Source organism: Lentinula edodes (genome assembly GCF_021015755.1).
Source record: "Lentinula edodes strain Le(Bin) 0899 ss11 chromosome Unknown C8R40scaffold_12, whole genome shotgun sequence".
Lineage (NCBI taxonomy): Eukaryota > Fungi > Basidiomycota > Agaricomycetes > Agaricales > Omphalotaceae > Lentinula > Lentinula edodes.
In genome coordinates this window covers 703920-728167 of record NW_025764318.1, presented here as the reverse complement: position 1 = coordinate 728167, position 24248 = coordinate 703920, and the positions used below count along the sequence as shown (strand labels likewise).

Here is a 24248-nt window from a genome sequence, read left to right as displayed (position 1 = left end):
TGATAGTAAAAAAAACATGAGGTGAAAGGTGACTCTATCATCTTGATTATAATGCTCTGTATTGCATATGATATAGTACTAAATGTGCAGTGCCTAGGACAGTATAGGAGTAAGAATGCACATACATCGCTACTCGAAGCGGAAGGACAACTCACATGACACATGTTACCCTACGGTGCTTGGTTTACTGGCAACAGAATCTCTGTCGATGGAGAGGAAAGTTTCGCGTGAGTTGTCATATTCATTGACCAAAACTAGAATCTCGGATGGTCCTTTGCCAACTGGCGGTTCCGGCCCATAGGTATGGTGGTATTCGTTGAGAAATCGCATCTTGCTTGGATGAACTGAGAGGTATTTGTTGAGCGCAGTTGTCACTCGCGTCTCAATCGCTCCGTTGTTAAGTTGAGAACTTGGCAAGTCAAAATCAACTCCTCCACATAGACCGGTCAATCTAATGTACACGAGACCAGTATTCTGGGTGCGTCTTCTGATACCGAGGCCGGAACTGCTGCTACCACTAGCGGCCTACACCAAAAGAGAAAGGAATTTAGTATTATGTATAGAAATCAAGTCAGCCAATGACCCACAGTCAAAGGTGCGGCATGCACATTGGCAGCAGATGTTAAGAGAGCTGCAACAATATATGCGAAATCAAGGCGCATAATTGCACAATGGAGAGGAGGTGTTATTTGGAGAAATAGGGCGATAAGAATTAAGACAAGAGTAGGAAAAGCGGGTAACACGAAGGGAAACTGACCAGCAGCTGCTAGGGAAAATCTGCCTCTGTGTATGCCTTTTATATGTGCACAGTGATTCACCATGATTCGGAATCTGTCGGGCATTGCTGCAGTCATTGATAGTTTCGGATATCCCTTGAAAAGTCGATTCAGTGATTATCGAAATCCCTCACTTCAACTGAATAGGTCTTAGATATAATCCTGCACCCCCCTCATCGCCCCCCGTGGCCTCCCTATGGCCTCCTCTACAGCGGTTACTTATGTGAAGCTTGTATACCAGGAAACCCATGGAAATACAATCTGATACAATTTGCGCACCCTTGAGCTCAAACAAAAAGTCAATCTTGCTCAATGTCTGACAAAATTGCAGCAGATATCCCGCACGAACATGCAACAAATGAAATTCAGGGCAGCTGTTAACTGTTGTTGACCTTTGTTAATTGATTTGCATACTGGGTTAGTTTGGTAAACTTGAACAGGCTTGAACAAGCTTGAACATCACTCATGAGCATTTTACGGAGATCATAATGAGCCTCCACTTCCGCCCAATGATCGTGACGCTGGGATGACACCTGGGAACACCATCAGGCGAGTAGTGTTTCCGGAAAGTGAGGTACTTACCTTCCAACTTGCCAAGGACCCGGCACTTCGCATATGGCGAGTTGTTTCAGGGTGGAACGTTTCCCAATCCAAGCAAAGGCTATGTAGTCAAGGGCCAGCAAGGACCTCAAGGAAGCCTCAGACAGGCTGTAATTCATGACCTGCTCGAACAGATGTGTGTATGAATGAGGAGTGCATTGGGCCGGTTAAAAGGATAATATGTATGTGGTTGCATAAGGCAATGGGCCGATAATATCCTTTCGTACGCGTATAGAGGGAAAGGTCAAATGTATTCTGTAATAACCCGATGTCAGTCAATGATATCGTGTAGTTGCGGGGGAAACGACGTCCCGCAAAGCAGGGCTAAGACAGATAATGGTTTGGAAAGGAAATCCAAAACCAATACGTAGCAGGCCATCGACGTCGAATCCAGTACGCAAGGAGTGCAAGGGTGTGAAGGAGAGATATCACATGAACCCAAACATACCAAGCGTGAGCTAAATAAATAGGGGAATGGTGGGTGGGGCCAAAAAACGAATGCTTAGTGATAAGAGAAAGAACGAGTGAATTCTTGTGTACTGAGATGGATGCGACGAGCAAGAGACTAATTGACGCGCACACAAGTTTGGTAATTACTTGTCGCTGCCGGGCCGTCTGAACTAGAGTTTCTACCCAACTTTAAAACCTACTCCCATTGCCTTATCTAACACTTACGCTAGCCGGAGCAAGCTCTCGTAGCTTCAGCTAACATCAAGCTGCCGCTCAAGGACAATGGATGTTCTCTGATTCAGTAACCACTTTTGGTGGTACGGGAGGTTTTGCTGGTTTGCGCCGAGCAAACGGGACATTGGCAAAGTTGTTTGACACCTCTGGGGGTCCATCATTGCATATTTCAACGGAATGTCGCCTCATATTTTATAACGATGGTTCAGGTAGGCTGTTCTGTGGCAGAATGGCTGATTTTCGATTGGATGCTACACATGTATCAAGTCCCATATAAAGATGTTAGAAGAAATGCTACGGCGTGATGTGAGGAAAGCAGGGATTTCCGAAGATACAATGTGAAATAGGATAAAGTGACTAGAATAACGTACAACAGAAGCAAAATTCAAACAATAACACCCAGAAAACGTTTTCCACTTTGCCAAACTGCGAAACTCACCGCAGTCATTGGAATGACTTTCAGATAACCTATGCTGAGTCCGACATAAAATCCTCTCCAGCCGGATGAAGCCCATATAGCGTGTACAGTCTCTCCCCATTGTAGCCATCTGTTGGGCTGCGTTATTCCTCCAACTTGCATTCTCCTTCTTATGACTTCAAAAGGGTAAGACGCGGTCTGTGCCATTGCACCTGACGCAGCACCTATTGTCAGATCAGCAACAGGCGTTGATTTTATCTTGCCTTCCTTGGGCGGAGGGAGAAAACGCGCGCGTAAGTACCCCCAACTCAAGAAGGATACCCCGGCGTACGGTATCATTCCAATGAGTGTAGCTGAAAATCCGCGATAGAATTTCAGGATAGGGTATTGTTTGAAGTAATAGTTCGTGTTGGGCGTCAGTCCAGATGCTGGACGGCTATCAGTAGCTTGTTCGTGATAAATTTGTTTAAAGGAACGAAGGAGGGAATTGTTGGACTGTTCCGGGAATTTCGTGTGGAAAGCTAGTCGAACACGAAAAACTTCCAAAGGATAAGTGAATAATACTGATATCAGTCCTAAGATCCGGTTGTAAGCGCCCCAATATGCTAGTTAGAGTCGACATCACATACCGGATATTGAGCCAGCGGAAAATCTACGAAAATTGGTTTCCTTATCTCGAGTTGGCATTAAATACTTAGTAGAAAGAGAGTTCAGTTCTGATTGAAAAAATATTGGGGGAAAATTTATACCAACGTGATGGACTTGGTCATAGGCCATATACTTGATGGCAGCATAGGGAAATATGCGAAGTAAGGTCACTGAGTGACCTTGGAACAGTCCGCGCGCTCCGGAGGACTTGTAGATATCAGAGCCAGCCCGAAAGGCACCACTCCAGGTCCCTTCAGAAGATCAATATTATTCTACGAAATGACAGTATCTGGCGCACCCGCATACTTCTGAAAATCAGGATTTGAAGCCTGAAATAGAATCTTTACTCGGTCTAATGGTGCAACTACAGTCTTCGCCTGACAGTCACATCATCAGTGCTATATTCGACAGAAGATAACTAGCGGACGTACAAGACAACCAGCAACTCCTCCTGCTAGACCCGACCGAACGATATAGTGTAAACTCCGTTTATCTTGTGTAGCGGAGACATCTGAACTCATTTGCAAGGCAACCGCTGGGTCTCATACGACTTCCAAAATTGACCAGGTTCTCGTCGGCTCTACAGTCGTCGTCAGTGTAAGAAGAGAAAAGGCGTCCGTGCACGAATTCGGTGCTCCGCGCGCTGAGTAAAGATGCCATGTGATTAAACGGAACATTTTTGACGCGTTCAAATTCCACTTCTAGCATTTTGCTCACAGCTCAAATTGACGATGGCGAGCAAACAGAAATCCGAGGTGAAGGTCCTTAAGGGTCAAGAAGGTTAGTCTGAATACTATTTTTAATCATCATCTTTTCACTTAGATACTCTAAGCCGAAAACAAAGTATTGGAATATGTTAGACGAGTTCAGTTGCATTTTGCTGCATTTATTTTTGTAATAACGCATTGATACGCGTCTTCGTACAAGATGAATCGTCCATACGGCGCTGTGGACGTGGCTGCAAATCTCAAAGGCGCGGTTCCTAAAGCCGCGACACAGAAAATACTAGTAGCGCTTGCAGAGAAGGGAGAGCTGGTTCAAAAGAACTACGGTGCGTCCTCGTCGCGTTTTACCCAGAATAAGGCCGGATACAACAACTATTTCAACTATTTCAGGGAAAACGACATTCTTTGTTGCCAATCAAGCGAAAATTGATACGTTGTCGCCTGAGAAGATATCTGCCCTCGAGGAAGAATGTAAGAGACTAGACGAGGAAAACAAAGCAATCGCGTTGCAAATCAAAGCAGCCACCACTGGTATATCTACTCTCAAACATGTACATCTCCTGAAGTCATTAACATCCTGATAGAACTCACCAAAATCAAGAACCTGCCCTCTGATTCCGAGTTAGACGAGCAACTTGCGTCTCTCAAGGATGCGGTAAGGTCCTAAGTCGAAGCTATGTTCGGCTGTTTTTTGAGTGTTGATCCTCAGATCGCTAAACGGACCGTCTTGCTTCAACCGTTACGCTCCGGCGCGCCGCCTATATCTGCCGAGGAAATCGCTCAGATCGATGCTGACTGGCTGAAGTGGAGAGAGGAATGGATACGACGGAAGAAGACATTCAATTCGTCAGTCATTACTGCATGGATCGCTTTGATTCTTCAGATCTTACTCATATATCATCAGGTTCTGGCAACTCGCAACCGATTCCTTACCTCCTCAGGACGCTACGATCCTTTCAGAAGACCTTGGAATTGAATTCGATACTCCTGAACACGCTACCCTGGAGAAAAGTCACCTCTGCGTCGATACGAAGAAAAATCTCCTCAAGAGGAAACGGTAGATGTTGTCTGAACATGCAGTTCTATGCTATGTATTGATATGTTTATGGCTCCGGATTCTCGACTTCTGCAACTGCTATGTTTTGTTCGCTTTCTACACTGCGTATATCCGCGCATCCCGATTTGAGAACGAGATACGGTCAACAAACCTGGTTGTGGTGTCTAAGAAAAATGTATATCATACTATATGCTCAATCCCGGATATCTGTCAACTATAGAGCTGGGGGACACAAAACTGAACGCAATTCTCAAAGTCGTTGAAGGGCCCAAGAGTAGGGAAGGAAGGAAGGTATATTAAACGGCTTGGTCCAAGATCTGAACACCGCACAGTCCGGGGAGTATCTTGGTGTGGAACCTCACCACAGTCCCCGGGACGTGAGGGGAAGGACTTCGACGAGCTCGCACCTGGCTCAGGAGCCGTTGCTGTAGATCTACATCCCACCCCAGACGTCAGTCTATCAGGGAAGAATTGATTGCAATGTACGTACTCGCAAGTATTTCTTGGTATTTTACGGCTGTCATGTCTATGGATATACCAGATTGTACCGGGTATACAAAGGTGTACAATGTGCATGATAGGCAGAATGTCGTGTTCGTTGGGTGCTAATATGCACTTGCCCAGCTGGGCCCCCATAAAATGATGTAACATCCTAGGACTTAATTCTAATAATTTCCCTTGGAAAGTGCGCATATAGTAGAGCATTCTCCGACAAAATGAGACCTATTTATGAGTCGTAGGTCATTTTGCGCTATGATCCCGAGTGCTACGTGAAGCAACCTGTGGGCTGTAGTGTCCATGACACGATTAGCAGCAGACCATTAGGCCTCATGTATCAACGCTGAATCACAACTCCTCCTCGTACAGCTTACACCAAGACCGTTTTACCGCCAAGTCGTCATGGAACAATCAAACCATCTCATCGAGGATGCGAGCAGTGAGCATCATGATCACTCAATCAATGTGGCGTACTTAAGCTTGTCGTGTACAGAATATGACTTTACCTGCATAACGTGAATTGTACACGGAGACTCGGCGTTGACCAAAATACGTTGACTAAAATCTGTTCAAGCTGCTTGGGTTGAGGCCAGCGTAATGGTACGAACCGTACGATGCTCTTTATACTTCAATGATTTTGACACTTCGCGATAAAGAATCAATTATGTACCATGTTTACTGCACCTTTGTTAATTAACATATTCATTGTGTTTGAAATCTCCCCTCATTGACACCGGGATCGTCGTGTCATACCACACAGGTGAGACTAGCAAGCTCCAAGTAAAGTTCAGTCGGTCAAAATCCATACATGTATCTGATTGCACCTTCCACCTCCGCCGACAAATATGCATTGAGGCCAAGTTGAACAGCTGACTGCGATTCAGCTTATCTCTGAATAGCATTTTAGAATCCTAGTGGTGAAGGTGCTGGTCGACAACGAACAGTCCGAAGATGAGAAAATTCGCGGGTCGACATTTCGGAATCTGTACGCCCTCTACAGTTTGCTCCGTCCTCCATATCCAATACGCTGCTCAGCGAGGAAAGGATGCGGCACGATATGGTTCATCGGCTCCTCTTCGAGATATTGAAGGAGAAGATCTCATGCTAGTGAGAAAAGGGTGGACAAAGTGCGGTAGGCCAAGCTAATGCTTCCGACGAGATTGTACTGGAGTGTGCAGAGCGCCTGCATTTCGGATATGTTAAAAATCAAAGAAAACCGTCCACGGGTATGTAACCTTATATCGGAATGGAGTTGCACTGGAGTTGCATGAGATACAAGATTATCTTGTAGGAATTTGAATACATCATTGAAGCTAGTGCGGAAATAGTAGAGTATATCTAGGTGAATCTTCAGCAAGAATGATAAGATTGTAGTAGGAATGTTCTAGCGCCAAGTACACGCTCATCCTTGGAGTTGACCGCGGAAAGCAGAACGCCGCAGAACGATTCAAGGGGTTGGATGATCATTGATTGATTGAAAGATCGAGAGGAAAAATCAGAAAGATGTGAACCAGTTGAGAAAGAACTTCGTGACAGTATGTTGTTCGAGTATATGTTAACCACATATTCTACATATTATATCAAGAAGCCTGATCCAGTAAAGCGAAGATTTACGAACGACGAACAAACGGATTCGCATTTCGGTAACAAGATGAAGAGATTTTCTAGATGGTCGCACTTTGTATCAGATGTTCTAGGATTGGATTCGTAAAGATTTGCACTGGTGAGGAGAGACGACCTATATTTAGTTTACGGATGGACCATGCACATAACCCGGTGAATTTTTTTTCCAAGCAACGTCCTTGTCTATGTTGACGCGAGCGCGCTGCACCATAAATAGCTATTCTTTTGTTTTAGTTTGATGAGCCCAATCACAGTCAAGCCTGCGACGCAACGACGGGAAGCTTCAGACAATTATTATTTGTATCCATGTTTATATTCTTCTCCGATTTTCACGATCATCCGAATTCAGCAGGTCAGTGACTGCTGCTCGAGGAGAAAGAATTTTATACGATTGTTGATAGGAACTGTTGGCAGATGAAGCATGAAGGATCCTGGAAGTGGAATAGAACCGTGACTTTGGGTCTGGAAAGAATGAATGAAAGAAAGAAAAGCGGTGTTAACATAGTGGCAGTGAGGTCCGATGCCATATCACATGCCGGATCTGTGCCGAATTCGAGACGGGCTCATCGGAATCTTAGGATACATCTCTTCTTTCTCTCCTGTCATATCTTGGTCATATCTTCCCATCTCTTTCTCGTCGATTATCTTTGTCGACGATTCCCTTTGTCTCCAAGTCTCCCTGTCCTCTGGTCTTGTTTTGGTATCAAGTCTCACCTGGTCAATATACCTCTCATTGTATCTATTGGCTCTCTCTTGTACTAAAATTTACACCATCTCTCTTGGCCAAAATACCGACAGAATGCCCGTCCCTTTGCGGGCCAATGCTAATCTTCGAGCTGAAGCCAAGTACAACGTTGTCACCGAATGTAAGTGCATTAACTTGAGCTAATCCCGTTCTAACTGTTTGTAACTTAAACTATTGTTTCCCTTTGACTTGTCTGTACCCAGTCCCCAACTACGATTTGCATTCAGCTGCAGCTTCAGGAAATCAAGGTCTTGCCGAATATGCACTGGCCCGCGGTCAACCAGTAAATTCAGTGGTAGATGGTGTACTTCCTTTACATGCTGCCTGCGCCGGAGGCCACGAACAGGTAGTCAAATTGTTGCTTGACCATGGGGCAGACGTGAACGCGGCCAGGTGAGCTTGCTGTTAGATGTATCAGTCGCTCCTTCATTTGCCTAACTCCTTACGAACCTGTAAGATTGCCACGACGTTACTCCAATGAGAAGAATCGGGATTCCTCTGCGCCTATTGTAGGCACAACTGGTTCTACACCTCTACATTTTGCGGCAGCCAACGGCAACAAGAATGTCATAATCACCTTGTTAATGCGAGGCGCGCACGCAGATCGTCGCGATAAACACGGAATCACTCCCGCTATGCTGGCCGAGCAGTATGGTTGGCTCGAGTGCGCTGATGTTCTTAACAATTGGGTCAAGGACAAGGACCGTGATCTAAGAGAACGTGTACAGCCAGATGAGGGTATTTCCATGGCTCTGTCTGTAGCGCAGGCTCCTTCTGGTAGCGAGGACGATATCAAGCCGAACACGAGGAAGCATATACAGGTCAAACGGTCAATTGACACTGCTCTCAATATACTCAAGGCTGGTTCAACTTCCACACCCTCTTCCAAGCTTGCATTGAGTTCTACGTCATCTTTTACAAACAACGCTCGCACTACCTCACCTATTTCTCCAACCATCGCTCGTCGTGACTTCTCACCTTCTCCATCAGAAGATGGACGCTTTAGCCCAAGCCCGAGCCCTATCAACCAAGAGTCTCGAAGACCATCACTTCCTCACATATTTCAAACGCCTTCCAGCTCCTCACAGCGGTCGCAGAAACCTGCGACGCTCACTAAACCTAGGAATTCACGTAGACCCCGTTCTGCTGGTACTGACGCTGAGCAGGATCCTGATCCTGATGGAAGTGGCACTGGGTTCGGCCGAGGAAGTACCGGAAAAAAACTAGGGACCAAATATTCCTTGTTGAATCTTTTCAAGAAAGGCAACGAATCAGGAGGCGTTCCGCTAGAGAGGACTGCCTCGTATCAGAGCTCTGCGTCTATTCCATCGCCTAGCCCAAATTCGTCCAAGTTCACAGCTATTCTTTCAAGTTCCCCACAACTGAATGCATCTCCGCTGAACGAAAATGGCCCTCTTCCTGCTGTTGGATTTCGGTTTGGTGGGTCAAGTTCTTCACACACGCGGACGTCTCCATCGACATCATCATTATTCCATCAGCAGACGTACACTCCTCCTCGTCCTTCGGTCCCACTTGCTGCTGATTTGCATCACGGCATCACCGCTCAACATCATCGTTATTCTAATCGAGACCGATCGGGTTCTTCGGGGAGCGCTGCGCGCTATGAACCTCCAACGGGCCTAGGAATTTCCTTTGACGAGGCCGATGGCGAGACTGCCGCCAGTTTCAATAAGCTTTCGACTAGACGCTTTCGACCTTCTGATATTGAACAACATCGGGATAGGTCAGGCTCAAATGCGAGCAATCGTAATGGCACTATATTTGACGACGAAATCATAATTTCTACTGGTCCGAACAACGGCAGCTCCGGAAACATATCTACAACCGAAAGCATCATTGGAGGAACCAGCAAGAATAATTCTCGACCCAGTATACTGCGGGGTCATAACCGGACTTCTTCGTCAAGTCAACCACGTGCACTGAGGTTCGATTCATCTACTTCTGGGAGCGGTGTGGTCCCACGAAGAGAAAGCGACGCGCAACCTCCGAGGACTGTCAATATACCTCTTCGAGGATGCATCAGTGCCGGATCTCTGAACCGATTTCAGAATGAACGAAATGGTTCACCTAGACTACAACCTATGGCTTTAGAAAAGGAAAAGGAGCAGCCATGGAAAGCTCGTGTTCCAGATTCCGCCCCCGCCAACATCGGTGATTTCGACTTTACGGTCACTGAGGAAAACGAATATGGACATCCCATCCAGCCGTCTATTGCAGCGCGCCTCGGGATTCAGACTCGCAACCGGGGTTCGTCATTCACCTCTTCCGAGTCATCCCTGTCGCCTGCACTTTCAGCAGGAGATGAGCCCACATCAACAGTTGCATTGCATGCCGACTTTCCGTTTAGCCTTGACGCGCCTCCGCCAATCGATGAAGTGGACGGTGTGGCGCCTCCCCAGGTGCAATTATCACCTCCACCTGTTGATTCTCGAATGAGAGGTGACAGTGTCAGTAGCACGAGTACGGCTGATAGTGGATTAAACCCGAGCTTGAGTGCGAGTGCCACCACTAGTGGAAGTGGGAGAAGCGGCACAATACCAACTCCTATGGTTTCGCCAGAAGGCGGTTCATATTTGAATTTATCGAGTGCAGATTCTAGACCAAGGAGCAATAACGAAAAAATCAATGTGCCCGAAGTTTCTTACGATGATTATCTGGAAGCGGGTCCCGCACAAGGTGTGGCGGTTATTGGCATAAATGAACGTCGCGGGAATACGGCATTAGAGAACATCGACGTCAATATCGTTTCTTCGCATGCCCAAGCTGAGGCACTGGTACAACGTACACAACAGGATATTCTTTCTGCCCATGCAGATGGACACAGTTCAAGCACTGATTCAATGCCTTTAAGTGCTAGATTAGCTGCACTTGGTGAAAGTCTCGAGTTAGAGAGAAGATTGAGGGAGAAGAAGCAGGCAGAAGAGGTCAAGGCACAGGTTACAGCTGAGTTGTTGGAAGACAGTACTAGTTCGACAGCACGAACGGAAATTCTTCGTCAGTGTAGCCTTGATCAATTGTCGGGATCAGTCTCGTCTTCTCAACAAATTCGACGGCCTCACGCAAATAGTGAGGCCTCGCGAATTGCAACGGTCAATGGTAGGTTATGTTTTCTTCCAATGGGCAAAGCAAAAATGATGCTCAATTTCCTCCTCCTAGATATTGATAGTGCACGAATAGACCGAACTAAACTCACACATCATCCTTCACTCTCGGCATCTGTCGTTGAGGCTTCCGTTTCGTCACCAACGTTTGATTCCGATGTCGATAGTCCCTCGATTCAGTCCAAATTCTTTGATCGTAGGGCAAATCATTCTCGGACACCCGATCTCGAAAACGACCTGAGCCGCATAAGCTCTTTGGAAGGATTCGATGTGGATACTGAGCTGGGACCCTCTTTGTTCCGCGTGTCCACAGCGCCCAACTCGAGCTTTTCGACTCGCGACAAACGGGAGCGGGAGTTGGCTAGTAACACTAAATTAACTCGCATGGGATTTTCACCCAGTGAGAATGCGCGCGCACCGTCGAAACGGTTCGGGGGACTCAAGTCTTTGATGCAGTCGCTCAAGGGTAGCAAGTAATGCTGAATATTTTCTTCTTGTGTGCATTGTTGTACCTCTCTCTTTTCTCTTGCATTAAAGTTTACTTTCCTCTGCTCTGAACTGCATTGTCGTCGTCGCTTTCATTATTCTTATTTTGCTTCTTTGTTGTTCATTTGTATACTACACGCACTTCTTTGCACTATATCATCTTGTCTTGTTGTTTCTGCACTTCGTGTATGTATGTACATGTACTCCAAACAAGAGGCTTTCTTGTCGAATTCTATGTATACCTTTTCGGTCGTCAATATTCATTATTGTATGACATGTTTTTTACACGTGTTCGTTCACACGGCGTGTGTACCGGATGTTCAGTTGCTAGCGGTTATTTGTTGAACAACAAGCTAAATGAGATACTCTCTTCTCGGATTCCCTTCCTCATAATAACCGCGCCGCCACTTTCTGTCGAACAGAATGAAACGCTCACAGTCCAGAGCCCCGTCGCCGACGCCCACTGCCTTTTCGGGCATTTCCAACTATCGCACGGATTCGTATAGACCAATCAGCAAAAATGCTCCTCCTGTACCCCAGATCGACTATCGCTCCATATCCAAGATCCATTTCGATGAACTAAGCCAGTATCTTGCGGCGTATCTTGCCCGAGGTTCGTCTATCACTCCCTGCAGTTTCATAATAGTTAACTATCTTCGTTTAGCTCTTCCTAATTCCCGCTCAACAGCAAGACAAAAGCTCACCCGACTTACTATTCAACAATTCCACGAACTATCCACCGACGTCTATGATGAACTTATCCGCAGAAAGAGCGACAAAGAAGGCACGTTGATTTCCTTGCTCTCCATTAAGTCTGTTTCTCACCTTTTTTTACGTCTTCAGTGCCTTTCCTTCCGGTCAGAGAAGAATTTCATCCGAAACGTAACCAGGCTCGACAGAAGCTGGCCACGCTTCCGACTTCCAGATTTGAGGATCTTTCCAGCGATGTTTACTTTGAGCTCGCAAGGAGATATCCGGAATTCAAAGAAGATGTGCGTTCACTGTTTACTTGCAGTCAGAAACCATTATATAGTCTTTTTTTTCACAGCCAGCAGGAAGGACTTCAGTTGGATCTAATTATGATGATTATCCTGCCCCTGGCTTTCCTTCCACAACCACTCCTCGTGCTGCAAACACTTCTCGAACGTCTGGACGGGCTTCGGCTGATCGCCCGTCTGACAGTGGCTATGGCGGCAGCGTGTCTAGTCGGCGACCATCACAGGATCGTCGCCGTCCTAGCGAGGATCTCTATGGCGGAAGGATGAGCGATGACAATTATGCTTCAAGCATATCATCCCGGCGAAAGGCGTCCCAGGATACAACTACCCGGAGATCAGAGGATAGGGAACGAGAACGAGAATACAGTCGACGGCCTAGTGCTGCTGCCAGTATGAGCGCAAACAGTGACAGCACTGCTACTGCCGCCCAGAGTACTATGGCAACCAGTGGAATGATTATTCCCAACACGAGTACAATGGAAGAGGAGTATATAGAGGTTCCGTATGGACGCGATGCTCGCGAGAGTGGTAGTTCGACCAACGATGAGAGGGATAGAAGTCGTGACAGGGGCCAGACTCCCGGTTTTTCACCGGGGTTCACAGATGATGAACCTGATAGCGCGAGCAACTACGCTAGCCCGCTAAGTCCCAACAGTCCTGCAGTCGGTCTCAGTGGATTGAGTGCAAGGCTTAAGACTGATGATGAAGAAGATGGTCCATCCACCCGGAGCGGTGACGACTTTTACGACAAGCCATTATCTTATGGTCGAAATTCCGCCAACTCAGACAGATCCATCAATGCTTATTCTAATAGAATGGGTGGTCGCGCGAGTGTCGTCGAAGAGAACGAGAAGATGCGGCGGGATTATGAATTCAGGATAGCCACCATGCAAACGCAAATATCAAATTTACAGCGCGACCTTGGTGACTCTCAGCAGACTCAATTCAAACTATCAGAATCAGAAATGAGGGTCCGGCAATTGGAAGAGGAGTTAGCCAGTGTTTTGCGAGTATGTGCATCCTTGGGCTACGATCTTGAAATGGCTCACTGATTTCTTTCTAGAGAGTAGAAGAACAAACTTCGGCCATGCGTGCCTTGCAGAAGGAGCTTGATGATCTTCGAGAGACACGACAGAGAGAAAAGGAGCGAGAGTCTCGGCGAGCTCGAGAAGATGAAGAAGAACTTCAAATTTTGCGAGATAGATTGGAGAGCCTCGAAGAAGAAAGAGCTAACGGACGAGGCGGAGCGGTATGTCACCACCTTGAATATCTATGCTGTGATTCTCAACATTTTCTAGGCCGACGCGGAGGTAGTCGAGCAACTGCGTTCTGACATGCAAGGCCTCCTCGTCGAAGTCAGCGATCTATCTCGACGCAACGATGAGTTAATGACTGCCAAAGACTCGGATCTGGTGGTCATACGAGATCTGGACAATCAGCTGAAAGAGTACAAGCGGAAGTACGAACAGGCTAAGACTGAGTTGCGGAGTGTTAAAGGTATGAACCCATATAATGTTATTACTCCGCGCTCGACTGACAGTCGCTCTCAATAGCCACATCTCAGCTGTTCTTGCAAGCACCGAAGATAGACAAACTTGAAGACCAACTCCCTGTCAGTGCTGACGGTGGTATTCTCGACATACATGTCACTGCTTTCTTATCCGCCGTCGACGGGCTGTTGACTGCAGGCCGCTCAAACGCTCCCACAAGGGTCCTCTCTCCCATGAAATACGTTGTCAACGCTGTCACGAATATCATCGATGATGTTCGGGCGTATGAGAGAAGGCCATCTCGGGCGGACGTTGACGTAGACACCCTCCATATGCTACGCGAACGAGCTGATGCTACTCTCAGCAACCTCGTCACTGCTTCTAAAACTCACGCCACTAGCTCGGGAATGTCACCAGTTAGTTTATTGGATGCTGCAGCTAGTCATGTAGCCGCCACCATTACAGATATTGGGAAACTGATCTACATCCGTAAGGCAACCAAAGCCGAGCAAGAACAGTTTGCCTCATCAACGTATTCCCCTGGTCCATCAGCTACGAACGGATTTACACCAAGCCTCCGATCCGTCAATGAGAAGGATCATCAACGGAAGGGCAGTTCTGCATCGTCTGCGTTTGGCAGTAGTTCGCGGTATGACAATCCGTCGATGTATCCATCAGGTCGTTCCTCTGATGAACACGCTCGCCGAACTCCATCTGATAATTCCAGCTCTGAAAAGACAAACTCCCCACCTCCGATATTTGATCATCCTCCGAATACTGCGAGCACAGCTAGCGATGGGGATGGGACAGAGGATAATTGGGCCGAAGTAAAGGTAAACATTCCATCTATTGATCGATTTGGATAGCTGGTTAACGTGTACTCTTCCTGCAGCCATATTTAGAAACCCAAACCGAAACAATAGTCTACGCCATTCAGAGTGTCTTGTCTGGAGTGCGGAGTCCCACACCTTCTCCGACACTCAACGAGAATATTACGCAGATCATAACGATCGTGTTTAGTATTGTCGCTGTCTGCAAGGATAACTTCCCTCCTGCGTCTGCTCAGCAAGGGAACGAAATCTTACAAGAGCTCAGCGAACATGCGAACACGCTCAGTGAGATGCAGGCGCTGCCCGAGGTCACTAAGGAATCGCGCCAGGTCATGGCCAAGTCGAGTTTCGCTATCGCAAATGCGATGAAGGGGCTAATGAAACTTGAGTAGAAGATATTGTTATTGGTGTACATAACGCGCTTTCGACATTTCCCCGCTAGCTGGGTATTCCTTGTATGATCTTGATATATCCCCTATGCTCTTCCGTTACATTTTTATTCACATTCACCATGAGGCAGGAGCACCTCATAGGGTGCTTGATACCACCGCATTTTCGCATTTTCGTAGGTGTGCTTGTGTTCCATATGTTAGTAGGTAAAAACAATTAATTCTAATCCAACGAAATCGGAGGGACAATAGAATGCGATGCTATACTTTTAACCGAATAGATCATCAAGAAAGGTTGTGATTGTACGATGGGTAAATGTCTACAGAGCCTTGGCCTCCCTCTCCATCTTCTTCAAGGCGCGCCTCCGGATGTCCTTGTGTAGCCCATGAGTATATTTTATTAACAAGGTAGGCATATCTAGCACAGTCATTGCATAGTCAATGAGCGCATGAGACCAGTACGGTGTTGAAGTATTGGGTCGTCGGCTATAAGCTGCACCGCAAGGGAGGCCGATTTTTGACAATACCGAACGAACGTAGGGTCCTGGACGGGGAATCAAAGCTGAGGATTTGCGAATCTTGGATAATTTTGATACCTAATCGGCGTCAGAAGTCAGAACACCTTGAAAAACGCGAGGCTCGTATGTGGCGTACCACAAAGTAGGTGTTGATATGTTCCACGGTGATGCCATGTTGTCGGACTTCTTCTGCAAGAGCGCTGGTGAAAGTGGCAAGGAAAGCCTTGGTTCCCGAATAAGTGGCCAACATGGGAGAAGGGATGGCTCCTGCGAAAGAGCCTATGTTCAATATGAGTCCTCGCTTCCTGTGATGACGCGTAAGAAATCAATTCTACGACGGATAGTACGTTGATTACGCACCTCTGAATCATGCCAGGAAGAATGGAATACGTGACTCTCATTGTAGCGTTTACATTAATGGAGACAATGTCAGCCATCTCTTCTTTGGGTGTGTCAACGAGATATACAGGCATCGCGTGCGATTTCCCAACATTGTTGACTATTGCAGAATGTAAATTGTAGTGAACAGTTTCTGAACGCGAAAACGCTTGCCCAAGACACCAACATCAAGTCCCTGAAACTTCTGACTAAGAATTTCATAGGCAGCATCGTCAGCTTTCGCAAAGTCTATCGAAGCAGTTTGGGTTGACACGGAGTACTTGCTGGCTAATCCACACACACACAAGTCAGCTTTTGAGAACCTCCAATTTCAGGATCACGGCCACGTACCAATCTCAGCAGCAGCAGTATCCAATAACTCAAGGTTTCTAGCGACCAAAAAGACATTAAAGCCTGCTTTAGCCAGCTGGAACGCAAATTCTTTGCCAATTCCATCCGAGGCACCTGTAACAATTGCCCATGCTCCCTTCTTCGCACCGTATCGCTTGAGCTGTAGGAACATCAATACTTTGAACGAATCTGTAACGGGTTATCTCTCACACTTTGACCGGGAAGAACGAATATCTGCAGGAAAACTGAAAGGGTCCTATAACAGAACTTGGCTATAGTGATTGCTCCTAAACCCAGAAGCAAAGACGCCGCGAGCGGATACGCGTTTGCTGCATATATTGAGTCAGTTTCATGTACCGAAAAACGTCGGGATGACATTCACCAAGCTGGATGCCTGAATTCGCCAACGAGCGTGCGTAATAGGACATTGGTTGGAAATGAGGGTGTTGAGCTGAGCCGAGTAAAATTAGTCATCCTATCTCAGATACTGAAATTGAAATTGACAATGAACATCGATGGAAGGTCGTCTGCGTTTGCGGGCGGCGGTGTGATAATATATATGTCGATGTACAAATATGCAGGATAGGATATGAATTATACTGCAGGTATCGTCGCGGCGGCCTGTAAGGACAACTTTCATTTCGTCCTGCATCTGAACATTTCATTGAGCATCCAACCACGCTCAGCGCCACCCGAGTCCGCCAAAATTCGAACGATATGCCCTCTGAGGCTCAAGTTTACACGCTGGTGCACTACAGAGGGCGGTGCAACGCCACACTTGTCACCTTAAAACGGTAAATATTGGAAAATTGATCGATTGACCAATTTCCATCTCCTTACTACGAGTTTCTGGAGTAGTTCTGGATGACCTTGTGTAAGTAAAAGGTAGGTCAGGGCACTTAATTATTGGAAGGAAGTATGTCTGCGGGTCCATGAGGACTGGAAGTCCAGTAATTGAAATCAAGAATACCGCAAGCCGATACGAATTCGCTCGTTCACAGGCAATTTGGCTAGTCATATTTGTACACCGGGAGAGCACATACACAGGAGTCCAGTCATCGCTGAAATGAGAAATCCGGAAAGAACATTAGTCATCCTTTTCTGGGCAGCCGCGGCCTGCATTCAGCTTCCATCATCTCAAAAGTTATACTCAAATTTGCGGCTTAGTGTAAGATGAATATCGAACAGTGAGCCGCTCCATTTCCAGCCTGGTCGTATGATGGACTTCGATCTTCTACCAGGTTCAGAAAAGCAGGGTATTTATGTAGTATCTGTGGATCCACTATCATCGAGCTAATCACCGATTCAGTTACCAGGCAATAGATCGCATTTGTGACTATTACTATGCTTTGCAGGAATCCAAATTTCCCGTTCTCCCGGATGTTGAGCCTGGCTATCTACGTCCTTTGCTCCCTTGTGAGTCGGCACTACTCCCTGCGTTACAGTCTAATCATGCTGTATTTGGTCCAGCCAGTGCTCCTGAATCTGGGGAGGATTTCTCGCAGATTGCAGAGGATTATCAGAAATTGATTGTCAAAGGTCAAAATTCATATATCCACTGCGTGTTGATCGACCATTCTCAGTACTAACAGGATACACCCACTGGCAACACCCATCCTTCCTGGCTTATTTTCCTGCTGTGAGGTCGATCGTTCCTCGATATTTCTACTCACCGAGTTCAACTTGTTAGATAGGGCTTTAGCTTTGAAGGAATTTTGGGTGATCTTTACGCAAGTAGCGTCAGCAATCCTGGTTTCAATGTTCGTGGCCTCTAGGATCTCTACTTTATCTACTCTCTGATGGCAATCGTCAGTGGCTGTCAAGCCCATCTTGCACCGAACTAGAATCGATCGTCCTCGATTGGGCTTCCAAAATGCTGGGTTTAAGTTCTTCCTTCTTGAATGCATCAGGCGTAGGCGGTGGATGCTTCCAGGTGTGTTGCTTTTTGCTACCCCGGGCACCAAAAATGATCCGCCGACGATGTACAGAATACGGCTTCTGAGGCTGCGCTGGTCGCAATCATAGCTGCCCGCACGGCCTACAAGGCTGCACACCCTGATACAAAGTTAGAAGACATGAGGATTTACACCTCCACACAAACACACTCGCTCGGTTTAAAGGCTGGTGTGATCCTCGGACTTACTGTTCGCGCTTTGGAGGTTACCAAGGAAGACAATTTCTCGCTGAGAGGTCACACTCTGCGTAGTGCGCTGGAGGAAGACAAGAAAAAGGGCCTTCATCCCTTCATCTTGAGTTCAATGATTCACATGTTGCAACGAGAGCACTCCTCTTACCTTTCTTTGTTGCAGTTGCTACTATTGGAACAACATCTTCCGGTGCAGTAGACAATATCGCCGAAATTAGAACAGTGGGTACGTGACACTCGAGAAAAAAGTATACTAGACTCTTATAGGTAGCAAAAGTCACTGACTTTCCTGATATCAAAATTCATGTCGACGCGGCATGGGCTGGGATGGCCTTAGTCTGCCCTGAGTTTCGAGAAATGTGCTATCTGAAAGATATCAATGCAATCGCAGATTCTTTCTCTACAAACTTTCACAAAGTAAGTGTTCCTTGGGATTATGATCGAATAGTCTACTAAGCCTGGTCCTTTGCAGTGGGGGCTCACAAATTTTGATGCTTGTCCTTTGTGGGTACGAGATCGAAAGTATCTAATTGATGCTTTGGATATCACTCCTCCCTTTCTGCGCACAGCGCAAGGAGACGCTGGTGAGTAGAAATAAAACATCATTTAGGCTGCAGCTTAGTATTTTCTAGGAACCGTTATTGATTATCGAAATTGGCATCTGGGTTTGGGACGCCGTTATCGTTCTCTCAAATTATGGTTTGTTCTACGGGGATACGGAGTGGAAGGCTTTCAGAAACACATCCGCAAGGTAATACATCGTAGCTCGATATACTTGATCATCACCGTCCTGAATAATTCTTATCATGCAGGCAGTCGATCTCAACAAAGTTTTTGTCGAGCTTGTCTCGTCCTCGGATATGCTTTCACTTTGTGCTCCTCCTTCGTTGGCGCTTTCAGTCTTTCGCGTCAATCCCAAACCATCTACGCTCAATCAAGCAACCCTTCCAGAAGATGCGTTGAATGATCTCAATAAATTATTTTACGGAAGGATAAGTGTTCGGAAAGATATTTTCCTTACTCAGACTGTTTTGAACGGTCAGTTTTGCATCAGGCTTGCCATCGGGTCAGCTTTAACACAGGATGTCCATATACGAGAGGCCTTCGAGGTCATTACGCACGAAGGGAAGTTAACCTTGGAAGCTTGGGATCGGTTACTACCGCGTGGGCCGTAGATACACTATGACTTTTCAAAAATAAGAAGTTGCTGTATTCCCGTACTCCCAAAAAAATCAATATCACCTGTTATCATTTACATCTACATGAGTGTAGATCTATTTCCTACACCAGCATAATCTGAAGGCGCAGACGGTACATCGCCACGATCGAACATGAATGCACGATATCTTTATAATAATATCGGCTTATGAAAATCAAAACGAGGTTGAGAAAATGGCTCACATTTTATCCAAGCGTTGTCGCTCTTCTGTGGAAACAGAAGGCTTGGTCGTCTTGAGGACATGGCGGATGTGATCTTGCATGATCTGCTGCTGAAGGGCAGAGTTTGGCTAAAGGTTGTGTAGTAACAATCTCGACAACACACCTTGTGCGCTACAGCATCGACACGGTCATCAGCCCGTTCTTGTATCGGTTGGCTTGCAGCTTGTATTTGTTGAAGCTATTGAGATATGTAAACAGAATTTGTCGACGAGAAAAGATGCAACAGACTTTTCTTTGCAATGCTGATTCTTCGGCTTTGCTTCTAATAGTCTTCGAGTGTCCACCGATGGTGGTGTATCTTATTGCCCGCTTATTCAGTTGGGAGACAGTATCTTTTCCCGAAGGAGAGGACACAATCGCAGCATTGACGACCTCAAGATGTGCATTGTATATCAGAGCTTGCAAGTCAGCACCAGAAAATCCTTCGGTAGCTTGCGCAATTTCATCGAGGTCAACCGAGGCTGCAAGGGAAACCTTGCGACTGACAGCTTCTAAAATCTTTGTGACAGTTATCAGTATTATGAGAAACTTGTCTCACATAAACGTACGTCTTTGCGTTCACGGACGTCCGGCATGTTGCAGAGAAGAGATTTATCCAATCGACCTGGCCGAAGAAGGGCGGAATCTATGAGATCTGGTCGACTACTCTGTTGTTCTCAGCATCGCTGCACATTCAAGACGTCGTCATACGCACCTAGTGGCAGCGAGAACGTAAACACCATCGAGGCCTTCCGCGCCATCCATCTGCGTTAGCATCTGATTGACTACTCGGTCTGTTACACCAGTGCTATCGTGACCTCTCTTCGGAGCAATGGAATCAAACTCGTCGAAAAAGAGCACACAGGGTTTCGCGGAACTAGCACGTTCGAAGATGTCTCTCACCTGTAACGAGGCATCTAGTTAGATAACATGCCGGCATTGTATTAGTAGGAAGCTCACAGTCTGCTCACTAGCACCGATGTACTTGTTCAGAATTTCTGGACCTTTGATGCCAATGAAATTTAGACCGCATTCTTTCGCTACTGCTGAAGCAAGGAGAGTCTTGCCGCATCCAGGATACCCAAACAGAAGAAGCCTGTCCCCAAGATAAGTTTCGTGCGTGAATGCAATGAAGGCAAGGCAAACCCAGATCGAAGCCGCAGTGGCGATTGAGCGAATATAGGACCATATTTTGTTGGCCATTCTAAAGTTTCACGAAGTATTCGACGGGTTTCATGCAAACCTTGGGAAAAGAAATCAATCACTGGTCTTTCACACCTGGGCACGGGCAGGCCTCACCGCCGATATCTGCCCAGGACACGTCAGACTTTTCCAGTTTTATATCTCGCAAGGAGAGTGGGATAAAATCTGCGCGGGCAATTTCAAAATCTGCCATAGTAATGATAGGCTAGAATGGAATCTGAGGACGACAGCGCGTGTAGTGTACGTGGTCACTCACTGGTTTGTTCTCGCTCGCCAATCTCATGGTGACTTGGTGCACGGTTCTAGAAGCCAAGTCTTGCAAGTCTGTGGCGGAGTAACCTTCGGTTTGGGTAGCCAGGTATGTAAAATTAATTGGGGCTTCGGATGACTGAGCCAAATCATTTGCCGCAACCAAACGATCGTGTATAATCTTCGCAAGGATCTAAATTACGATTCAACAAAGTATTCAGGAGACAATGATGATGGATCTTACATCTCTACGTGCATCCTTATTTGGTGGAGTCACATTGACCACTTCCTCAAAGACATGAGCAGTACCAATCAATGGATGGAGAGCAGCAGAGGATGGTGCAGTAGCCAGTAGAATTATACCACGGTAGTTGACCGAGGCAGACCGTGCTGAGGAAGAGAACATTGACAGAAATAACTCAGTTACATGACGTGTTCGGAATGAATCACTTTGCTATAAAAAAGATTAGAGGGGCGTGTTATTTTGAGATGGGCAAGCAAACCTCGGATTCGATTCCTAACAGCTCATGAAGATTGTCCAACACTAGAATGGAGGGTTTATGCCAGATAGCTGTCTTTAGCCAATACCTGAAAAGCAGTTTAACGACAGAAATGGGTTTGTCGGCGTAGGGGGAAACATCGACATAATGAGTGTCTGGAAAGGGAATGAATTGAAATAGGACAAGCATGCTAAGGAACCAACATACAGGTATAAGTCTTGGGGTTCTGCTGTAAAGCCTTTGCCACAGTCTTGACGATAGATGTTTTGCCCACCCCAGCTCGTCCAGTTAAGAGAAGGGATGATACTACTTCGGGTTAACAACTTTCAACATCGGGCTCACTAAGACTACGTACCTCCTGGAACAGAGAGTTTGGTACTGTGGATAGCTATTTTCCTTACACAGAACTCGACACATCGCTTGAGAATATCGTCCACTCCAGCAAGGAATTCAGCCGTTCTACACGAGCAAATGAGTCTTTCTGATACTGGCATAGGGTACCAAACCTTACTCTGGATGCGGAGTTAAAGTTTCGGTGTTATTATCACCAGAAATCGTGAGGGTTCCAGCGGAACTATCCGCCACTATTCTAAGAAGTTCTTGAGTTTGAAAAAGAGGATATTCAACAATACGAGGCACAAACTTGATGAGATCCCAGTGCTCTATACCGGCGGGAAGACTAGGAAAGACAATATGTCCACCAATCAACTCAACTCTTCCGCATACGTAACTGCGCTCTGCATTGTCCGAGTTTTCCACGTTGTGTATCTTTTCGCTGGGATTCAATACTTTCGTTTCGGGGACTGTTTCTGGTGTTTGTAGCGTAGAAACAGGATTGATAGGAGGCTCAAGACGCTTAAGAGATACCTTATAGCATGTATGTTGCTTTGCCACATTTCGACTTGCTGGAAGTAATTGAGCTAAAGTGGAGGATGACACATATCCAATCACTTCGGATCCACTGTATGCGGTTAAGGGTTTTGACAGGACATGATTTGGAAGGACTCTGAGGATTTGGAAAGGCTGTGGTATAGACTTGGGAACAACAGCATCGGCGGTTCCATTAACCGCGGGTTCTTTCGCATGAACGCGTCTATTGGCATGCAATTTAGGTGAAATGGAGACTTCGGTGTTGGTACTTAGAAGAAGTGCGTCGTTTTTGGCTTGGGGAGCAAGAGATACTACGACGGTTATTAAATTTAGGGTAGGAACAAAAAAGGCACGATAAACGTGCCTATCTTGAGTCGGACGCGTGTCCTGCCCAGCACCCACACATTGATCTCCTGGCCTACTTTCGCTACGCGGACTTGAGAGAGAAGAGTAGATTCTACGTGAGATGCATGGATTTCCTGGGCAACAAATCAACCGAAATTCAACCGAAATCATAGACCGACATACAATAATCTCCCAATCGTCTGAGGTCAAAGGTTCGGTCGCCACAGACTTTGCAAAAGCCATGTCATGAAGTAAGCCGATTTCAACCTGATTCGCGTCAATTGCAACTCTAGTGAAATGGAGAGACGCGAACAATATCTCCTTGAGCAAATCCTAAGCTTTGTGAGTACTGTGGGTCAATCTCGATTGTTTCAAGACCTTTTTCCGTGGGTTCTGAGACGTTGAATTGGGCCAGAGACGACGCAGAAGCCATGCCAGTCCATCCTACATACGCCTCCTTCCTGATCGCAGTGGAATTGGGAGGCACAAGAGTCAAATGAACGGCAAGATTTTGGGGACGCTAGTAAAGAAAGACTACGCCTAAGTTGGGCCATACATCTTGCTGGAAGCGAAAACCATACGATGTTACGCTCAAGAAGCGGTCCATATATTGAGATGGGAAGGTTAACCAACGAAGAATGAAGAGAAACAAAGTGAATGCGGGCTTTTCGTGGCATTTTCTAGAGGTGAAAGGAGGAGTATTGATTTGCGCCGGGACCTCGGTATCGAGGTCAAGAAGGTGCCCATGATGCCTAAAGCATTCGCCCGGACTGAGTAATTCACTTGAATTTCACGCGCTAAATTGTTGTTTTGATCAACAACAGTTAACAAACTTTTATTCCAACACACTATGTACAGCGGGTACAGCACGATCTAGGTACAGATATATACAGACAGAGAGTTACAGGCGCCAGTTAAATATTACTTCGAAGATGGGTGGAAAACGTTAAAGATGACACGATGAACGCACAGCAGATTGAAATGGATGTTATTTACGTCTGGAGAAACACGTGCACGATTGAGATTATCACAAAGGAGCGGGTTATGAGGAACAGGCAAGAAAGGGCTCTAGTTCATTCCAGTTCATGCGAGGGTGAGGATATAGGCCGAGCCCACATCGATAATGTTGCAGATGGATCCGGAATGATGGGAGGAGTTGCATTTCAATCAAAATCAGTTG

At 46.4% G+C, this 24248-nt stretch overlaps 8 protein-coding genes across 8 annotated transcripts; 4 read left to right on the top strand and 4 right to left on the bottom strand.

The window, feature by feature from the left end:
• Nucleotides 1–35: 35 nt before the first annotated feature.
• On the bottom strand, nt 36–970 carry C8R40DRAFT_118439 (uncharacterized protein). The gene is made up of 3 exons (XM_046232990.1): nt 588–970; nt 156–525; nt 36–93 (listed from the first exon to the last, which is right to left on the bottom strand). Exons 1-2 carry the CDS (start codon nt 852–854, stop codon nt 166–168), a joined length of 627 nt encoding a protein of 208 aa, XP_046087894.1. The 5' UTR covers nt 855–970; the 3' UTR covers nt 36–93; nt 156–165.
• A 1475-nt stretch (nt 971–2445) lies between these two features.
• Nucleotides 2446–3768, bottom strand: C8R40DRAFT_1271883 (mitochondrial carrier domain-containing protein; the record flags this gene model as incomplete). Its single annotated transcript, XM_046234061.1, has 5 exons — nt 3558–3768; nt 3425–3503; nt 3232–3377; nt 3108–3171; nt 2446–3053 (listed from the first exon to the last, which is right to left on the bottom strand). The coding sequence occupies exons 1-5, from the start codon at nt 3645–3647 to the stop codon at nt 2446–2448; spliced, it is 987 nt and encodes a 328-aa protein (XP_046087893.1). The 5' UTR covers nt 3648–3768.
• Nucleotides 3769–3812: 44 nt separating this feature from the next.
• On the top strand, nt 3813–5280 carry C8R40DRAFT_1098765 (TBPIP-domain-containing protein). Its single transcript, XM_046227826.1, has 7 exons — nt 3813–3906; nt 3959–3990; nt 4054–4177; nt 4242–4382; nt 4436–4506; nt 4561–4697; nt 4756–5280. The coding sequence occupies exons 1-7, from the start codon at nt 3858–3860 to the stop codon at nt 4910–4912; spliced, it is 711 nt and encodes a 236-aa protein (XP_046087892.1). The 5' UTR covers nt 3813–3857; the 3' UTR covers nt 4913–5280.
• A 2347-nt stretch (nt 5281–7627) lies between these two features.
• Nucleotides 7628–11639, top strand: C8R40DRAFT_1145246 (uncharacterized protein). Its single transcript, XM_046229505.1, has 4 exons — nt 7628–7895; nt 7978–8167; nt 8232–10891; nt 10952–11639. Exons 1-4 carry the CDS (start codon nt 7829–7831, stop codon nt 11371–11373), a joined length of 3339 nt encoding a protein of 1112 aa, XP_046087891.1. The 5' UTR covers nt 7628–7828; the 3' UTR covers nt 11374–11639.
• Nucleotides 11640–11691: 52 nt separating this feature from the next.
• On the top strand, nt 11692–15323 carry C8R40DRAFT_1271881 (uncharacterized protein). The gene is made up of 8 exons (XM_046234060.1): nt 11692–11995; nt 12047–12166; nt 12226–12374; nt 12431–13390; nt 13444–13629; nt 13679–13877; nt 13934–14703; nt 14763–15323. The coding sequence occupies exons 1-8, from the start codon at nt 11806–11808 to the stop codon at nt 15090–15092; spliced, it is 2904 nt and encodes a 967-aa protein (XP_046087890.1). The 5' UTR covers nt 11692–11805; the 3' UTR covers nt 15093–15323.
• A 2-nt stretch (nt 15324–15325) lies between these two features.
• On the bottom strand, nt 15326–16808 carry C8R40DRAFT_1249420 (3-ketoacyl-CoA reductase). The gene is made up of 7 exons (XM_046233673.1): nt 16719–16808; nt 16547–16665; nt 16337–16496; nt 16154–16273; nt 15968–16106; nt 15744–15912; nt 15326–15685 (listed from the first exon to the last, which is right to left on the bottom strand). The coding sequence occupies exons 1-7, from the start codon at nt 16762–16764 to the stop codon at nt 15410–15412; spliced, it is 1029 nt and encodes a 342-aa protein (XP_046087889.1). The 5' UTR covers nt 16765–16808; the 3' UTR covers nt 15326–15409.
• A 299-nt stretch (nt 16809–17107) lies between these two features.
• Nucleotides 17108–19729, top strand: C8R40DRAFT_1098748 (pyridoxal phosphate-dependent transferase). The gene is made up of 13 exons (XM_046227825.1): nt 17108–17523; nt 17578–17592; nt 17646–17752; nt 17807–17875; nt 17929–17975; nt 18031–18096; nt 18150–18269; nt 18325–18589; nt 18646–18708; nt 18760–18899; nt 18955–19066; nt 19115–19233; nt 19295–19729. The coding sequence occupies exons 1-13, from the start codon at nt 17510–17512 to the stop codon at nt 19655–19657; spliced, it is 1500 nt and encodes a 499-aa protein (XP_046087888.1). The 5' UTR covers nt 17108–17509; the 3' UTR covers nt 19658–19729.
• On the bottom strand, nt 19730–23844 carry C8R40DRAFT_1098743 (P-loop containing nucleoside triphosphate hydrolase protein). Its single transcript, XM_046227824.1, has 20 exons — nt 23650–23844; nt 23382–23588; nt 23252–23335; nt 23088–23202; nt 22497–23034; nt 22365–22442; nt 22209–22312; nt 22061–22159; nt 21857–22008; nt 21598–21807; nt 21361–21546; nt 21201–21309; nt 21048–21144; nt 20862–20997; nt 20617–20804; nt 20471–20564; nt 20151–20420; nt 20026–20100; nt 19884–19972; nt 19730–19828 (listed from the first exon to the last, which is right to left on the bottom strand). The coding sequence occupies exons 1-20, from the start codon at nt 23743–23745 to the stop codon at nt 19741–19743; spliced, it is 3015 nt and encodes a 1004-aa protein (XP_046087887.1). The 5' UTR covers nt 23746–23844; the 3' UTR covers nt 19730–19740.
• Nucleotides 23845–24248: the final 404 nt, after the last annotated feature.